This window comes from Hibiscus syriacus, unplaced genomic scaffold (genome assembly GCF_006381635.1).
Source record: "Hibiscus syriacus cultivar Baekdansim isolate YM2019G1 unplaced genomic scaffold, ASM638163v2 tig00110858_pilon, whole genome shotgun sequence".
Classification (NCBI taxonomy): domain Eukaryota; kingdom Viridiplantae; phylum Streptophyta; class Magnoliopsida; order Malvales; family Malvaceae; genus Hibiscus; species Hibiscus syriacus.
The window spans coordinates 1,818,208-1,837,976 of record NW_024062890.1 but is presented as its reverse complement, the minus strand read 5'-3'; the positions used below and the strand labels follow the sequence as shown (position 1 = coordinate 1,837,976).

Sequence of the window (19,769 nt, the reverse complement as noted above, 5' to 3'; positions counted from 1 at the left end):
TCAGTGTAAAATTCAAATATTTTGACCGTTGGAACACTTGATGCATCGGTGCACCAAGTGTGCATCGATGCATGAAATGCATTCGATGTTTGAAAAATAGCTTGGTGCATCGATGCATGGCTTGTACATCGATGTATCAAATGCATTCGATGTTTTGAAAGTATTCAGAGTGCATTGATGCATGGAGAGTGCATCGGTGCATGGAATGCATTCGATGTTCAATTAATTCATCGATGCATCGATGCATGGACTGATGCATCGGTGCATGCCTTTGAATAATTGATTTAAGGCTTGTTTTTGGTTCTAAATACTTTGTGAAAATTGATTCAAAAATAGTTTAAGTACAAATCACAATTTTACACATTTAGTAAGGATTAAAATTGATCTTGAAAAACTTGGAGTAATAATTTGATATTCGGTTAATTGAATCGAATATAAATTTGTAAAATCATTTGTAAAATCTTAAAATTCATTTAACTTAATTTGTTATATCGAAATATCAAAAATGTTTTCAACAATCTCCCCCTTTTTGATATAACAAAACATTTGAATAATTTTAAGATTTGTTTAAGAAATTATTTTTGAAATCGATTTTGAAAACCTTACTCCCCCTTACTATAGCACATCTTAAATTTTCTCCCCCTTTTTGTTAAATCAAAAAGACTCTATAAAAACTTTTTAAAAAAAAATTTTGAAAAACATTAGCCAATTGATTTATTAATAATAGGCTGCTAAGATCACAATCAAAAGAGAGATTAGCCATTAGTTTTCATAAACAATATTCATAATAAAATGTGAAATGGCATAATTTGGTCATAAATTTCTAATGATGCAAAATTAATAAACAAAAAGCGTTAAAATGTCAAACCAAATATATATAATAAGGTTAAGCATCCTCAAACAAGCATCCAACAACTAATCAAGTTCAAAGTATCAATCAAACCACAAAAATCAAATCCAAGTTTTAAGAACAAGAAATCATGGCAAGTAAGTCTACTCCATCGGAGGATCGGGAGGAGGATGTTGAGGAACGGGAGGACGATTTTGGTGAGACTGACTAGAGGATGTCCTAGGGCGTTTAGGATTAGTCATGGTAAGGAAAATCGGAAAAGAAATATCACCTGCAATTTTAAAACACATGTATGCACAACAATTAATCCCAAAACTCAAATGAGTCCTCAATAATTCAAGGTTCTCTAACAAAGTCCTAATGGGCAAAGTTTTGAAAACTATTTAAAATTAATATCATAATACACATAGTTTTCATGAAAACAACACAATTGAATTAGTAATTTTCGAATTTTTTTTTTAAATTCGAAATTTCAAAAAAAAAATTGAAAAATTATGCGTTTTTGATGAAATTCATTGTAAAAACTAGTTTAGAATCATCATATAACCAATGCCCGATAATTATTTCAAACTATAACTAATCTAAACTAGTCCTAAGTTCAAAAATTTAATGAAATAGAGTTTTTGTGAAAATACCTTGAAAAATTCGGATTGAGGGGAATGAGGAGATGTTTTGCGCGATTTAATGAGTGTAGCAGGTTTGTAGGATGAAAATCTTGAAGAATCTGATGTTTTCCCGAAGATTTTGAGCAAAAATAGAGATTTTGGAGAGAGAGGGGTTGAATGGCCGTATGTTTTAGTGTTTAGGGTTTGAGAAAAAATGAAGAAGATGAGGATTTTAAACCTAAAACCCGACGGATGCATCGGTGCATGGTCTTATGCATCGATGCCTATTCAAGGCATACATCGGTGCATCATGGTGATGCATCGATACATATTAAAAGGGATGCATCGATGCATTGTTAAATGCATCGGTGCATGAAGCACAAAAATGTCAAAAATCCGTTTTAAACACTTAAAATGCTAAATAATTTGGATCTAATGGTAATGGCAACTCATATATCAAAAATTATTATGTTCAATCAATCAAATTAATCTTCAAACTTTATTGAACATAAAATTAATTTTCATTAAGAATCATAAACTCCCCCTAACTAATAGCAAGAATGCAATCAAAAATTATTATTATAAGCATTTTTCAATATTATTTAAAAGTGCTAAAATATTTTAAACACTAAGTGAAGATAGGTCAGTTAAACCTAATTCTCTCCTAAGTGTCCAAAATCTTTCTTTATCTAAGGGTTTTGTAAAAATATCCGCTAATTGGTGCAAAGTATCAACAAATTCTAGAACTACATCTTCCTTAGTGACATGGTCCCTAATGAAGTGATGTCTTATTTCAATATGCTTAGTTCTAGAGTGTTGGATGGGATTTTTAGTGAGACAAATAGCACTAGTATTGTCACACTTGATAGGAATGGTTCCTACTTCAATTCCATAATCAAAAAGTTGTTATTTCATCCATAAAACTTGTGCACAACAACTACCGGCTGAAATGTATTCCGCTTCAGTGGTAGATAATGCAACACAATTTTGTTTCTTTGAAAACCAAGAAATAAGCATATTTCCAAGGAATTGGCAAGTACCGGAGGTGATTTTCCTATCTATTTTGCATCCTCCATAATCCGCATCAGAGAAGGCATGCAAGCTAAAGCTAGAGTCTCTAGGATACCAAAGTCCTAAACTAGGAGTGTCCTTAAGGTATCTAAAGATTCTCTTAACAGTTAGTAAATGTGATTCCTTAGGACATGATTGAAATCTAGCACATAAGCAAACACTAAACATAATGTCCGGTCTACTTGCAGTTAGATAAAGCAATGAGCCAATCATGGATCTATATAATTTAACATCAACACATTTACCTCTTTCATCTAAGTCAAGCTTTGTAGAAGAACTCATTGGAGTGGCATAAGGCTTCCCATTTTCCAATCCAAATTTCTTGAGCATATATTTGACGTACTTAGCTTGATTAATGAAGATGCCATCTTTTCTTTGCTTGATTTGGAGTCCCAAGAAAAATGAGAGCTCCCCCATCATGCTCATCTCAAACTCACTTTGCATTAGCTTAGAAAATTCTTGGCAAAGAACATCATTAGTAGAACCAAATATTATATCATCAACATAAATTTGAACTACTAATAAATCTTTACCTTTATGCTTTAAAAACAATGTAGTGTCAACCTTTCCTTTGAAAAACCTTTTCAATTAAAAAATTTGACAATCTTTCATGCCAAGCTCTAGGAGCTTGTTTAAACCATAAAGAGCTTTTGTCAATTTCAAAACATGATCGGAAAAATTGAATCTTCAAAACCTGGAGGTTGTTCCACATACACTTCTTCTTTTATAAAACCATTTAAAAATGCACTTTTAACATCCATTTGATATAATTTAAATTCATTGAAACATGCAAATGCTAATAACATTCTAATTACTTCCATCCTAGCAACGGGAGTGTATGTTTCATCATAGTCTATGCCCTCTTCTTGAGTATACCCTTGAGCAACAAGTCTAGCCTTGTTTCTCACTATATTACCACTCTCATCAAGCTTATTCCTAAATACCCATCTAGTACCTACAGTAGATTTATTACTAGGCCTTTCAAATAATGTCCATACTTTACTTCTCTCAAATTGATTTAACTCTTCTTGCATAGCCATAATCCAATGTTCATCATTTAATGCTTCTTTAATATTCTTAGGCTCTATGCATGAGATAACTGCAACATAATTACAAATATTTCTAAGAGAAGATCGAGTTGTTACCCCTTTTGATGATCACCTATAATTTTACCATCCTTGACATAGTTGTACTCTCTTGGATAAGATACTTCCCTTTCTTCAATGGTTGGATTCTCAAGAGGATCATGAGTTTCCTCATTTTTCGTTTCTTCCTTTGATGATGGTTCTCCAACGTCATGTCTAACGTCATTTGCTTGTACAATACCTACATCATCATTAACAGAAGAATCCTTCCTCGGAAGGGGATTATCATCGAAAACAACATGTATAGACTCTTCTACAACTAAAGTTCTTTTATTAAATACACGATAAGCTTTAGAATTTAAGGAATAACCCAGAAAAATTCCTTCATCACTTTTAGCATCAAATTTGCCAAGGTTTTCTTTACGTTGTTTAAAACAAAACATTTACATCCAAAAGGATGAAAATAGCTAATGTTAGGCTTTTTTTTTGAGAATTTCATATGGAGTTTTCTTTAAAATTGGCTTAATCATTACTCGATTTACAACATAACAAGCGGTATTTGTGGCTTCCGCCCAAAAATATTTTGGCAAATTATTTTCACAAAGCATGGTTCTAGCCATTTCTTCTAAAGTTCAATTTTTCCTCTCAACAACTCCATTTTGTTGAGGAGTTCTAGGTGCTGAAAAATTGTGGCTAATACCATTAGAATTACAAAAATCAATAAATCCAAGATTTTCAAATTCAGTTCCATGATCACTCCTAACACTAGTTATAGAGTAACCTTTTTCATTTTGGATTATTTTTGAAAATGTGATGAAATGTTCTAATGCTTCATCTTTAGTACTTAAGAATAGAACCCAAGTATATCTAGAATAGTCATCTACCAAGACAAATGCATATTGTTTTCCACCCAAGCTAGTAGTTCTAGTTGGCCCAAAAAGATCTAAATGGATCAATTGTAATACTCTACTAGTTGATACATCATTAATAGATTTAAAAGAAACTCGCTTTTGTTTTCCTTTAGCACAAGCATCACAGATTTTATCATTATCAAATTTAAGCTTAGGCAACCCTCTTACTAAGTCTCCTTGAATTAACCGTTGCAAAACACTCATACTAGCATGTCCTAGTCTCCTATGCCATAACCAACTATCATGCTCATCCTTAGCAACTAGGCACAAAAATAGTCATGTAAATAAAATATAAATGCATCATGTATATGTTTCCTATTTATGACCAATAAGCATAATCGAAATAGATGCAATGTCAATCAATTTTGTAAACTTTTAATTTAAAAGAAAATAAGACATTGTATCTTTTGTCAAATTCATTATTCAAAAGATTATGCTTTAACCCATTCACATATAAACCATTATGCAATGTTGATTATCAAAATTAAGAGCATATGCATAAAGTTTTATAAAGATGTTATGCATTAAAGATTGATATCGATTTAGAGAGATATCATTAAAACTTTGAAATTACTTGCATAAACATTAAAACAAAATTTAAGGTCAAAAATCAAATTGTTTGAAAATTTATATCAATGGTTTAAAATGAATATCAATTACGTTAAAATTTTGACCAAATTTTATTATGATGAACTAAAATTCTGAAAAATAAATATAACTTAAAATGTTCATCATAACAATATTTTCAACATACACGAGAATAAAACAATTTTGCAAAATCAAAAATTATTCAACATTTAAAACCTCATGTATGCACAAACTAAATGAGCAACCAAATAAAATAATAACATTAAGTTTAGAGGTTACCCATTCCTTTTTCATATGTGGCTAGAGCATCTTGAATATCATCATCTTCATCACCATTGCTCCCACACATCTAAAAAAGACATTTAGGTGGATTTTGGTATCCAAATTGCTTTGGATCCTTGAACATTAGTTTCAATCCCTCTTGTTCCTTTTGGAACCCATACTTGTCTAATTTTAAATCGTTTTCCTTTCTTTAAAGGACAAGTATGTTCCTTATGACCATGATAATGACAATGTGAGCATATTGTCATTATTGAATTATTTGAAATGATTTCTTTTTCTTTTGTTAGGCATTCAAGCTTAACTTTCAAATCGAAATTTTCTCTTTCAATATTTTCAAACTTCATTTTTGAAAATTCTAAATCCTTCTTCAGCATTTCATTTTGTTTTTCAAAATCCATTTTGATTTCTAAAAGAAGGTTATTTAATTTGAAAATTTATTTTTCAAAGTTTTCAGATTTTATTTTTGAAAGCTCTAACTCCTTTTTCAACATTTCATTTTGATTTTCCAAGTCTGTTTTAGCTTTCAAAATAAACTCATTTTTAGCTATAAATCTAGAAATCAATTTATTGTATTTGGAGTTCATGGTCTCAAACTCCGAAAACAATTTATTATAAGCATCTTGTAACTCACTAAAGGATTTTGAATTTAATCTATTTGAGTTAGAAGATACCTTTGGCTCTGTGAGAGCTAATAGAGACATCATTTTTATTGGTTCTTCTTTTTCCTCGTCTCTATAGATCTCCTCAAGCTTTTCCCACATTTCCTTGGCACTTGAACAAGAAGAAACTCCTTTATATACATTAGGATCAATTGCACAACACAATATGTGCATAGCCTTTGAGTTTTGTTGAGCTTCATTCCGTTCTTGAACACTCCACTTCTTTGCCTTCTTAGTAGGAGAGGAATATCCTTTCTTGATTATCATCCAAGCTTCCATATCAAAATATTTGATGAATATCATCATACACCTCTTCCAACGACGATAATCTGTTCCATTGAAGTAAGGAGGCACGTCAATTGGTCTGTATTCTTCCATGGAGAATGAACCGGAAGTGGACGCCATCTTTATCGATTTAACTCTTCCCGGATCTACTCAAGAGGTGATTAAACCTTTAAATGAGTGAGGCTCTGATACCAATTGTTGAGTTAATCGATCGACGGAATCGGCCAAGAGGGGGGTGAATTGGCAATTAAAAATTTCGTGGAAGCTTTTGCAGAAAATTGAAAGTAATTGCACAGCGATTTATAGTGGTTCGACTTTCTCAAACAAAGTCTACGTCCACTACCTTAGCTATCCACACTAAGGATTTTCCAACAAATTCACTAATTTGTTCTTTCTTTTGAGGCCAAAGAGATAACCTTACAAAATCCCTCAAGAGTATACCCCAACTCTTGAGAACACTCTTTTTCCCAAAGAGAAGATTACAAATTTGCAAACTTACAAGAAAACCTCACAAGGTAAGATGTTTGCACAATTCTAGAACAAAGAAAAGAACACTCAAAGATAAATACAATTGAGTACAAAAGTGTTCTTGAAAGCAAATGAATATTGGATGAAAAATAGGCTTGAAATGCTCAAACTTGAGGTTTGATGCTTTCTCTTTGATTCTCTCTTGATTCTAGTTGCTTGATGTTTCTTGTTGTTGATCGATGGCTTCTAAACTTGTTTAAATACTCCTTGAATCAATTCTGAACGTTGGTGATAATTAGTGGAGTCAATAGAGCCGTTATTGTGTGAAAACAATTAATTTTCTGGGTGGAGCGTCTCATGCATCGATGCATAATGGAGGATGCATCGGTGCATCAGTGTAAAATTCAAATATTTTGACCGTTGGAACACTTGATGCATCGGTACACCAAGTGTGCATCGATGCATGAAATGCATTCGATGTTTGAAAAATAGCCTGGTGCATCGATGCATGGCTTGTGCATCGATGCATCAAATGCATTCGATGTTTTGAAAGTATTCAGAGTGCATCGATGCATGGAGAGTGCATCGGTGCATGGAATGCATTCGATGTTCAATTAATTCATTGATGCATCGATGCATGGACTGATGCATCGGTGCATGCCTTTGAATAATTGATTTAAGGCTTGTTTTTGGTTCAAAATACTTTGTGAAAAATGATTCAAAAATAGTTTAAGTACAAATCACAATTTTACACATTTAGTAAGGATTAAAATTGATCTTGAAAAACTTAGAGTAATAATTTGATATTCGGTTAATTGAATCGAATATAAATTTGTAAAATCATTTGTAAAATCATTTGTAAAATCTTAAAATTCATTTAACTTAATTTGTTATATCGAAATATCAAAAATGTTTTCAACAATATGAAATAGCCAGAAGGCTTCATAGAGGCAGACAAGAAAAACCTGGTATGCAGGTTAAAAAAGAGCTTGTATGGTTTAAAACAAGCTCCTAGACAGTGGTACAAGAAGTTCGATAGCTTCATGGGTAGAAGTGGTTTTACCATATGCCAAGCAGATCATTGTTGCTACATCAAGAAGTTTGACAACAGCTTCATTATTTTATTGTTGTACGTTGATGGCATGCTCGTTGCAGGCTCAGACATGCAAGAGATTATAAACTTGAAGCAAAAATTGTCGAAGCAGTTTGAAATGAAAAATCTGGGAGCTGTAAAGCAAATTCTTGGGATGAGGATTAAGAGAGACACAAAGTTGGGGACTATGATGTTATCACATGCTGATTATATCAACAAAGTACTCTTCAGGTTCAACATACAAGATGCTAAACCAATAAGTACACCTTTAGGTGTTTATTTTAGACTCTCCAAAGAACAGTCACCAAAGACGGAAGAAGAACGTGCACACATGGTGAAGATGTCGTATGCCTCATCAATTGGAAGTCTGATGTATGCCATGGTTTGTACTAGACCAGATATTGCTCAAGCAATGGGAGCTGTTAGCAGGTACATGAATAATCCGGGCAAGGTACACTAGGAAGCAGTCAAATAGATCCTCAGATATCTACGGGGTACCACAGACAAAGCACTTTGTTTCAAAGGTGGATAAACGATATTAACAGGCTATGTAGATGCTGACATACCCGGAAATGTTGAAATCAGAAGAAGCACTACAGGGTATGTCTATACTCTAGGAGATACCGCAGTGAGTTGGGTTTCTCAACTACAGAAGATAGTTGTTATCTCCACAACTGAAGTAGAATATGTCGTTGTTATGGAAGCCAACAAGGAGATGGTTTGGCTCCAAAGTTTCTTGGAAGAGTTAGGCAAGAAACAAGAAAACAATGTTTGTATTGCGACAGTCAAAGTATTATCCATCTAGCGAAGAATCAGTCTTTTCATTCCAGGACAAAGCACATACAATTTCGATATCATTTTATCCGGTCTCTTCTGGAAGATGGGATTTTGAAACTTGAAAAGATTAGTGGAGCTCAAAATCTGATAGACATGTCAACAAAGACGCTGACTACGGACAAACTGAAGTTGTGTTCAGCTTCAGTTGGCATGCTAGAGTAACAAGACCAGAAATATGCTGCATTGATCGAGGTGTGAAGACATATTAAAATCAGTCTTTAAGTGGGAGATTGTTGAAAATTGGTTTTGAATAATGCACCGAAAGTTGCATTGATAGTTGGCAGTAATTACACCAATAAGTTGGCAGCAACAATTTTGAAAATTGGCAGTATGATTTGGTTGAAAAAATGGTATGGGAAAATTATTTATTTAGTCTCTGTACTTTAGAGTATTTGCACGATTAGTCCTAAAACTTTAACTATAAATATCCTAACTCATTTAGTTTCAAAACCATCCCAAATCATTCTAGCTCTCTCCCAATACTAGAGAAATTAGAGTTTTTCTTGAGAGCAATTTTCATGGTGTAATTGGGTTATGAGTTGTGAGTGTTTTTTGTAGACACTTGTAAATTTTCTTCCTTTAGTAAAAGATCTGCAACAGTCTGCAGATGTAGGCATAATTGGCCGAACTACGTTATCAATTTCGGGTATTATTATTCGTTTTTATTTCGCATTCTCACTAATCTAGTTATAGGGAAATTACTCGTTTAATTTCCCAACAACACCTACCTTACCTAACTGCCTACACTTCTCCTTTGCATTTCTCTACTCTCTCTACGTTGAAGTTTGAAGTTTCAATCTATGTTAAGTAATGAACTCGATGTCTGTTAAATAGAGATTCAGATAAAATTTTACCTTGTTTATGACCACAATTCCGTTCGATTTTAAATATAGAATAGAGAAAGCTGTCTAGGAAAAAATAATAAAACAAGAAGAAAACCAGGATACGAACTCTACCCTTACTTTTCACCTGTTATAATTCTAGGTTTCTGAATTCTGGCTTCCCTGATCCATTGGCTTAGGATTTCTTGATTCCAACTCTACTTACTGCCTGCAGCAAATGAAGAGATATGCAAATTTGATTCCTTGGGACAATGAAGCTGAGAATATATATTATCTCTAAAACCAAGTTAAGGGGAATAAAGCCTGGTCCGAAATCATTCAAAAGACATGATTCAGATGAATGGCTTCGATCCAGACAACATTCCCACAACAGTTCATGTTATAGACGTCCAAGAGAAATAAAAAAAACAAAGATGGTAAGTAGAAGAAGCAGGCAGGTAGAATATATATATATATAACTTACGCGGTGGAACATCAAAAAGAACTGTGAACTACAAGGATGAGGATGAATTAGATAAGAAAGCAAAGGCGATCTAAGAGTAAAAAGAATTATGAGATACATGTAAGGACTCATGTGGATATTGGTCAGTGTCCAAAATTTCCAATGTAAGAGATAAACAGTAAGAAAATTTGAAGAATCTTCTTGGCCCAGAAATATGGTAACTGTGGAGAAAAACTTCCATTATGAGTTTAAGTGTATGTGGACAATTTTGATGTCATTTTGGGACCCCATTGTGTTGTTCCGAAGAATACTACCATGTATGCAGAATAAAGTTGTCTTTCATTAGGTTCCAAAATATGAATGTGTATCAGCTATCATAAATGTATATTATTCATTTCTTACCATATAAAAATATGTTAGCCTTAAATGTCAAAACAAAAACTCTTGGAATATAGCATCTCTCTTCCATTATCATGACATTCCGATATTGTCTCAAAAAACGTTTGTCAAATCAACCTATTACTTAATTTGTTCTTTTCTCAATTTGCTATATCATATCAGAGTAGGTCTAATAACACTATCGTGAAAATAATATATCAACAAATTATCATCGTCTAAATAACCTATCATCTTTCATAGCTTTGACTTCTTTCGCTAACAATTTAAATTTAGGGTAAAATACATAAATGATTCTCTGACTATAAGATGTTGTTGTGTTAGATATTTTAACTATTAAAAGTTATAAAATAATCTTACTCTTTTCTTTCATAGCTTTGACTTCTTCCACTAACAATTTAAATTTAAGGTAAAGTATATGAATGGTTCTCTGACTATAACAAGTTACTTTGTTAGTTCTTTTGACTATTAAAAGTTATAAAATGATCTTCCAATTATAGGACAGTATTTTGTTGAGTCTTCTAACTTTTAAAAGTTACAAAATCATCACTCGACTATTTATATATTCCATACTTGTCGTTTTATGTTAAAAAATTGACAACCGTATGAGTTGGATGTTAACTTGCTTATTGAGATATGATAAAATTATATAGGGGATAAATGCTTATTATTCTAGATATATAGCTATCGAACATTTCCTCGTTAGTTTCGAGGTTAAGCTTAATGTTTGTATATTAACTTAATTGATTGTAGAATTTAAAGAGCGATTTCAGTAATAAAAAGTATTATATTGAAATGTATGTAAATTTAATGTTATTACATTTCCAATTTATTGAATTGAAATAATTTCAGCGGAAAAATTTTTTATGTATGCTTCTTAATCGCCCAAGTTATGTAAATCGATTAATAAATAGAAAACTTAAACACATATTCTTGAAATTATACGTTTGTAAAAAAAAAAAAAATCTTTTACGATTCCTAACATATGTGCAAAAACATTCACTATAGTTTTTGGTACATTACAGAATAATGGCTTTTTATTATTATAAAATTATATTTATTTAAACCCTATTTTATAATTGTAAAAAATTTATTTTTTGAATGTATCAATTGATTTTAATGATAAAAGAGAATGTTGATATTAATTTTATATTTAGATAATTACGTAAAATATTTATGATAAAATATTTATTATATGCGTACGTTTCCAATAGATTAAAAAATTAATTATATTTAAATCTAATTATTAGGTGGTTTTCCAAATACACCCTAAAATTTATCGAATTAATGTTTATATAAATTAATTGTATTTTGCTCGCTTGTTTAGCCCATAAAAAAAATAACTTATCCAAAAAAAATTAAAAAGTGGGAAATGGAAGGAGAAAGTTATGAATATCCTAATGCAAGTGACGCGCCAGAATATTTGGCGGAGAAGATGGTGAAAAGAAGTGGCCTGGATGGCCTGGTGTTATCGTTTTCAGAATGTTGGTTCCCGCCCAGAAGGTAGGTAGTATCATCGGCCGCAAAGGAGAGTTCATCAGGAAATTTTCCGACGAATCAAGGGCTCGGATTAAGATTCTCGATGCCCCTCCTGCTTCCTCTGAAAGAGCTGTGAGTCCTCTTTTTGAAGCTTCATTCGCATTGTTTAATCCTACATTATGATTTTTTTTGCTTTTATTTGCTTCATTCGGTTGTTTTACCTTGTGTGTTGTCTCTTAAAGTGTATAATCCATTGCTTATCTCTCTTTCTCTTGTTGTTTTCACTTTTCAGTATTAAGGACCCAGTAGCTCATAACTCTTTACCTGTTGAATCTTTATAAGCTATTGGAATTCAAAAACTAATATTATCAAACTTAAATTGCAACACCATGATAAATTGTTCCAGTTATTTTTCTTGCGTTCTTATGTTTTGCAAACAATAAATTATCAGTTTCCATTCTCATTATCGAGATAACGGTTTGAAGTTTGACCACTTATAGATGGGACATTACTGAGAACTAAACGCAACTTCTTGAAAGAGACGTGAAGAGTTTTAAGAACAATAACCAAGTAATGTCAAATTGTCAACTCAAAACAAAAGAAAACATGAAGCTTAAAAGCATATTAATATAGCCAAAATGAATGTTTGCAGGTCCTCCACAAATCTTAGGAACCAAACCAATGACCAAAGTGATTTCAAACCAGAAGTTCGAAGCTCAAGATTGCAGGGATATACTGGGTTGATATTGAGCCTTGCAAGTGCTAAACAGTTCATTTGATTTAACAAATAAAAATGCCTTTTCCAGGCCTTGGTTCCAAGAAGATTTGCACTGTTCTGGTAACTTCATAACTTGAGCAATTGTTGTCTTGCCAGGCAGTTTCAAATTCTTTGCAAGAAGAAAAACCCCTAAATTGTCAAAGCTATTCAATTTATTTTATATTCTACAGACTGACATCTACAATATGTTAGCTAAAGGTTGGTGTTGTGAATATGTGCCAATCCTTTTCGCCTTTTGAATTGCATTTAAAAATGCTTATCCTTTTCTATTTTGTTTGCTTGTGCAGAGGGTTTTGTTTAGTAGCAGGGTTCTTAGTCAAGAACTTAGTAATTGTAAATTTGTAATTAATGCTTTGGAGATTTATGTCAATTACGCAAAAAAAATTAACTTACAAACATGTTGATGGGCTCAGTTATATTTTACACGTATAAGATAGAAACTTATTATAAAAATATGAAAATAACCTTTTATAATGCTTTGAATTGAGTTCGTTTGCATGTGGCATTCCTTCTCGCTATTATTGATTACATTCTACATTTAGTAGGTTTGAATTCGTTATTTGATTTCCCATGATTCCGCAATCATTCTTTCATTGCTAAGACATACTCTTCTTACTTGGCTCTTTTCTGTAAGTTGAATGATAGGATTGTACATGTTTTCATCCACCTATATAAGTTGCAATGATTATGCTGGTTTCCTTATTTTATTGATTTGAATTCCAATAACCAGTAGGAAAAAAAATTGTTGCAGTTATATTATTATTGACAAAAATAGGCTTATTTTAATTTTAAAGCTCTCAATGTTATTAGTTTAATTTTGTTTGTGAAGGATTGACTTTGAAGATTAATCAATATTGCCAATATAAAGTCTTTGTTTTCTAATTTAAAGGTCCATGGATTATCTCTACTTAGTGGATGAATGTCAATTTGTAACTTAATGGTTTACTCTTTTTGTTCGCATAAGGTCATGGTTTCTGCTAAAGAAGAGCCTGATGCCCCTATTCCTTCATCCATGGATGCCTTGTTGAGGATTCATAGACGTATTCTTGGTCTAGACAGTAATTATGATCATACTACGGCAGATGCAAGTGTCAGAGTTATCACACGGCTTCTAGTGGCAGATACTCAGGCAGGAAGCTCGATTGGCAGACAGGGCTGTATTATAAAGTCTATTCAAGATGCTTCTAATTGCATTATTTGAGTTCTTGGAGGAGGTACTTATGAAAATTATGTTGATTTCTAGGATGTTAGATGCTTAGATACCTGCTTGGATGTTACTACTCTTATGCTGTTGAATAATTTCCAACAGAACATTTGCCAGTTTTTTCTTTGAAAGATGATATGTTGTGGAGATAGTGGGTGAGCCCACATGTGTACATGCTGCAGTTGAGCTAATTGAAAGCCATCGCCGGAAATTCTTGGTTCACCACAGCATTTTGGGGTATTTGAAGTGGAAGTAAGCCTTTTGCTCCTGATGCTTTAGTTGACCAGTTCCTGCCACCTATTTGTCTTGGAGGTTCTAATGTCAAATATCATCCTTGTCTAGGGCTTAAGTTATATGACATTATAAGTTTACAACACGTTTTTGGAACTAGGGTCTGTAATTTATTCTCATGAAGAATACTTTGGCTCGAATAGTTGGTATTGCCTTTAGCATTGCCCAAATTAGTCATTGCAAACCCCTTAGGAAAGCCCGCTTGGGCAAGCCAGCCTTGCAGATATTGGTGCCTGCGTGAGCTTTCTTAAATTTGGCTGTGGATGACCTCAGTTTGTCCATTTTTTGTTCAGAGATATAGCATTACATGTGAGTTCTTTGTGCTTGCACCAGTTGAACAATCTACTCTGAATAGTTGTTATTCAACTTATTATACATGGATGTATGATTCATGGAAATAAAATTGCACAATATTTACGGCTATCAACAGTGTGTATTATTAATTAAAGTTCTGCTTCTTGTTAGATGCAGATGCAAAATGTGAGAGCCAATCAGAATATGGCCATGCTCCAATCCCAGCACCATCTGCATGGTTTTCTAACACATGCTGATAATGGAGCTCATGTTGGTTCTAAGCCACAATATATGGAAATTGAATCTCCATTTGACGATGGTTATGAACCTCATGATCTGCTTTTGCATTTCGAGAATTCTTATCAGGGCCCACTAGTATATGGAAAGCATGCTTCTATGGAAGGTCATTCATCAAATGTGCTGGCCAAACAGTCAGTAATGACAAAGGTGCAGTCTTCTGTCTTCATGTTTAACCGTCTATCCTTCTTAAGTTGTGGGAAACTTGTATCAATTGTTGGGCTAAAGCTCTTGCTTTAGCATTATTGGAAATGATTTTAAGTTACAAATGCTTAAACGTTATAAACTTTTAATAGTGCAAACACAACTTGTGTCTTTCAATGCCCCTTGAAAATGGCCGGATAGAAGTTTGCACCAATTCATTGCTGCTGTGGATGTAAAAATATCTTAAATATTAGCTAACTTGTGAAAATGCCCTTAACCTTTTTGCTTTCAATGCTGTTTAACAGAAGTTGCTGATATATGAATCCTTAGTCTTAGCTGCTTTTCTCTCCACATTAATAGTTATTTGTTGCCTATATTTCTTTTTACTTATTTACGTAATGTAGTAGTCAAATGATAGAAATTCTAGAATTTTATTACTGACTTGTGCTTATCATGTATACTGGATAGCAAATTCCTTTATCATATGCAAATGCTGGAATTGGGACATCTGGTGCAAATATAAGTTATATGCGCCGTGTCAGTGGGGCTGCTATAGCTATACACGAAACAAGAGACGTGCCTGGGGATATGACTTGAAATTTCTGGTTCTTCCTCTGAAGTACAAGCTGCTGAGCAGTTGATACAGGTACTCGTTTGACTAACTCTACTGTTGACTTGCATTCCTTCACAAGTTTTTTTCTCTTTTCAACTTTTCCCTAGAATATTAACAATGGACATTGAAATTTTTTATTTGACTACAAAACATTCAGTTGTGATAACCGATATATTCATGCATCTTACGCATCTCTCTTTTCTTGAATGACTCAGAACTTTATTGCTGAAGCTGCCAGTGCAATGCAGAGCCCACCAGGCGGATCAATCAGTGAGGAGTATAGTCCTTATCCTGTACATGCTCCTCTATATGCATCGTTCGATGCCAGTGGTCATGTCTGCCGTGTAACTGTCATAGACTACGGTTCAGTCTATGGCACTGATTATGGTTATTGAGGTTGCACCAGATTTCTTTAGGATCGTAAGTTCTGTAGTCCCAGTTTGCACTTGATCATGTTGAGTGAATTTGTTCCTCAGTCCAGGAGGCCCACATCCCTTTATTGGTTTATTGAATTCTAGGATAAATTTGTGAATATTGTCTGACTTCTACATCTCTAATTCTAACTAATACATATACGGTTAAGGGAAATTATTATTGGTATATCAGAAGAAATGGGATTATTTGCAAAATCACAAGTTTTAAAGATTCTAATACTGCAAAATCCTTTTCTTTTTAAAGATTTGTTAAAGATTGCACAACAATCACATGAAAGCATGAGACAACTGATATTCTGATACATATTGGGGGACGCTATCTTTCAAGTTACAAAATCAAAACAAATAATTATAAAAATACATAAACAAAGTGAACATCTTTTTAATTTTATATAGCTATGCAAAAGCTTCTTTCAGCCACTGCACGAATCTATCAAAGTATGACCGACTGTCGCCAAAAAAAGTGTTCATAAACTCACTGAAGATCTAGTAACTACTAAAATGCCTGTTGAATTCATATATGGACTTGCTATGTACTTTTTGCACCATTGCTGAACGCCTGTTGCAAGTCAATCAATGTGACAGTGTTCCCTCCAATTGACAAGATTTTAGCTTGGGCAGCAATTCAGAAACCGCCTTTCGGAATGCAACACGATTCATTCTGCCATTGCCTCCATTTAAAACCATTTTTGTCAGAAAAGTAACCTCTTCTGATTCCAAATGTTCACCAAGTAGCTCCTTCCAAAAACCATCATCCTCGTTCAGGTCATGTGCTTCCATGAGTTCTACAACTTGCTTCAATGTTGCTACATTCCTACCGGCGCCACAACCCATGGCAGTAGCAGCACCCACAGCATTCGCAAATCCTAATGTTGTAACCAAAGGAAAATTATGTATAAAACCAAATGCAATTGCTGCAACAAAACTATCTCCACAGCCAACGGTGTCCATGACTTTCACCTGATCAAATTTTCGAAATAATCTAGAAAAGTTAGATTGACCAAATTCAAAAGAATAGTCAGATAGAACCTCTAACTTCTTCACATAACATAGTATGAAAACTTCCAGACAGCCGACATCATATTTCGAGAACAAATAGGCATGTTAAAATTGCATGGTCTAGATTACTGAGAAAAAACTACAGATATTCCATACGTATCTAAAACTTTTGTAAGTTATACCTTACAGTATCCATGAGTTATAATGTGCAGTAACCCGTTATGCTTTTGAATAGACAATGGAGCTAAGACTATAACTCACCTTAAATGCTGATGCACAAGAAATACTTGTCTGAGTTATCAGAATTGAACCCTTAGGACCCATCTTCACTACCACCCATTTGGTGCGGACTCCTTTACTTAGCAATTCTTCCCCTGCTAGTATGGGGTTCACTATGCCAGTCAATGATTCGGCCTGAAATTCATTAAATGCAAGTATAGGTAATTAGGTAAACAGCTGGTAGATCTAGGAGATAGGAAATTAGGAAAACATCAAATGCTATAGAAGGCCAAACAATGTTTACAATATCACTACATATCAACAATATATAACATACACACACACACATATATAGAGAGAGAGAGAGGCAGAGAGCAAGAACTCAATACTTTTGTCTCAGACAGATGATACAAATTCCACAACTAATGGTTCATCTAAGGAACTGATCACAAATGGACTAATCATTCCCAGCGATTAGAAGAGAGTTGAATTGATTGAGGCGTGAATTAAAACACGTATAATAGCATGGAGGCCTAAGAGGTTCAGATTGAAGGAGGTGCCTCCTATACAACAAAAATAAAATTGTAGCAATGCAAGTCATATTGAAGGACGACATGGGATATCAAAATAATTACAATGACATCAAAATGTGATAGAATGGCGTCTGGCATTGATACAGAAGCACAATTCGAAAAGAGAAGGAAAAATGGAATGAAGTGTTCATTGATTCTATGAAAAGCAATGCAACAAACCTCATCAGATGTTAGAAGAAGGACATCACTCATCCTCAACAAATGCCTAACTGCATTTTGCTCTTCCACAGTTCCACCTAAAAGACTCTTCCCACACGGCCCGGGATCAAAAAACACTGATGTACCAGCTTCAATTGCACAATCCACAGCTGAGGATATCAAAGCAGGGGAAAGCTCGTCAAAAGCATAACCATTACAAAAAAGGATCCTCGACTGCTTAATACCCCTCTTTACTTCTTCAGAAAGTGTACTCATCCAGCTAAAAGCAGGTTCCTCACAAAAATCTACTGGACTAATGAAAAGGAAAGAAACAGAAAAAAATTCAGCAACCCTTTTCTCAAACAAAATTGACGACCTATGTAGCTAAACAGAGAAAAGACATGCTTCTATTTACCTGCAAAAATCATGTTTTTGTAAAGGATCAACAAGCACCCAACATAAGAGAGTTTCATAAGAACGACCAGGACTATTGACAAAATCAGTTTCTTCACTCATTACAACCATACCAATTCCTTCATCACGAAGCACATCTAGAAGAAACTTTCCATAAATGTCATTACCGACATAACCTATTGAAAGACAATTGAGTCCCAACCTCGCAGCTGCTATAGCCGTATTACAGTTTCCACCCGCTTCCCAATATCGCTAGAACTCGAAAAACCCATAGATTAAAAATTAGTAATTTCTCCATAAAAGTAACTTGATGAATTGGAAAAAATTCCATTTTGAAAAGAGTTCCTTTTTTTACCTTATCGGGAGGAGAAGATGACAACTGTTCCATGAAGGCTTCGCGTGGGCCTGGAGATGACGGGGGCAATTTGGGAACATTGAGGACAATATCAACACAGAGGTTGCCGAGAGTTGCGACATCGACGGTTTTGACGGCGGCGTGTTTGATGGCGTTAGAGGATGGGAGAGAGCGAGGGGGGTGATTGGAAACTGGGATATGGAAACTCCGGAAGCTGGCGGCAGAACAGGGAGAGTAAGTGGTGGTGTTTTGATGGAGGGGAAAGGAAATGATGGGAAAACGGCGGCGATAAGGGATAGTGTCAGGAGGGTGAAGGTGGGGCGGGAAAGGGAATTGGAGGGGTTTTAAGGCTATGGATTGATGATGCATTCAGCTGAGTATTAAAAAAAAAGTCAAAGAAGAAGAAGAAGAGTGAGGGAAATTAAACGAGGGAGGTTGAATGAAGAATGATAAGATTAGTGAACTTCAAAATGGCAATGGAGAACAAAGCTTCAATGGAGAAGGATTAGTTTATAAAAGGGAAAGGAGGAAATTCTTCGGTTGACGTTTACGTTGACGTTTACGTTGACGTTTATCTACTTCTCATTTTTATTGTTGCCTTGAAAAGTATTTTAAGACTTAAAAACACTTTTTAATTAATAGGGTAAAGTATAGTAATGATCACTGAACATTTCTAAAGTTTTCATATAGGTCTCTTAACTTTTAAACTTGCAATACAGTCCTTCAACTTTATCCGTTTGCAATATGGTCCGACCGTTACACTATCGTTAGTACGTTTACAATATGGTCACTAAACTTTTCAGGCGCTTGCATTTAGATCCCCTGACTTTTAAAACTTGCAACATAGTAATCAATTTCATTCTAAACCCTAAATTCCTTTTTGATCTCAAATTTCCTTTTTTGCTTCTCTCTTCTCATTTCATGCGTAACTTTTCAGCCGGGGATGCATGAGAAATTCTAATCTAACTTTGAATTATTTGGAGATGTTGACTTGAATAAGGGTCCATTGAGAGAAGACCCGACCAAGGGACTATCGGGACCATCATCGATTCAAGGTGTAATGTTAGATACAGATCATCTCAGGTGAAGCATAGATGTTCGAT

At 34.0% G+C, this 19,769-nt stretch overlaps 1 protein-coding gene and 1 pseudogene across 1 annotated transcript; one reads left to right on the top strand and one right to left on the bottom strand.

Moving 5' to 3' along the window:
- Window positions 1-11,860: 11,860 nt before the first annotated feature.
- Window positions 11,861-16,075, top strand: LOC120143625 (annotated as a pseudogene).
- Window positions 16,076-16,215: 140 nt separating this feature from the next.
- On the bottom strand, window positions 16,216-19,092 carry LOC120143569 (fructokinase-1-like). The gene is made up of 5 exons (XM_039157876.1): window positions 18,667-19,092; window positions 18,313-18,563; window positions 17,919-18,210; window positions 17,209-17,361; window positions 16,216-16,908 (listed from the first exon to the last, which is right to left on the bottom strand). The coding sequence occupies exons 1-5, from the start codon at window positions 19,033-19,035 to the stop codon at window positions 16,522-16,524; spliced, it is 1,452 nt and encodes a 483-aa protein (XP_039013807.1). The 5' UTR covers window positions 19,036-19,092; the 3' UTR covers window positions 16,216-16,521.
- Window positions 19,093-19,769: the final 677 nt, after the last annotated feature.

Coding starts and splice junctions, on each gene's coding strand:
- LOC120143569 (XM_039157876.1), bottom strand. CDS start 19,035: ATGCATCATCAATCCATAGCCTTAAAACCCCTCCAATTCCCTTTCCCG. Junction 18,211..18,312: donor CAAAAACATGATTTTTGCAG/GTAAATAGAAGC, acceptor CCTTTTCATTAG/TCCAGTAGATTTTTGTGAGG. Junction 16,909..17,208: donor CTTGTGCATCAGCATTTAAG/GTGAGTTATAGT, acceptor AAATTTGATCAG/GTGAAAGTCATGGACACCGT.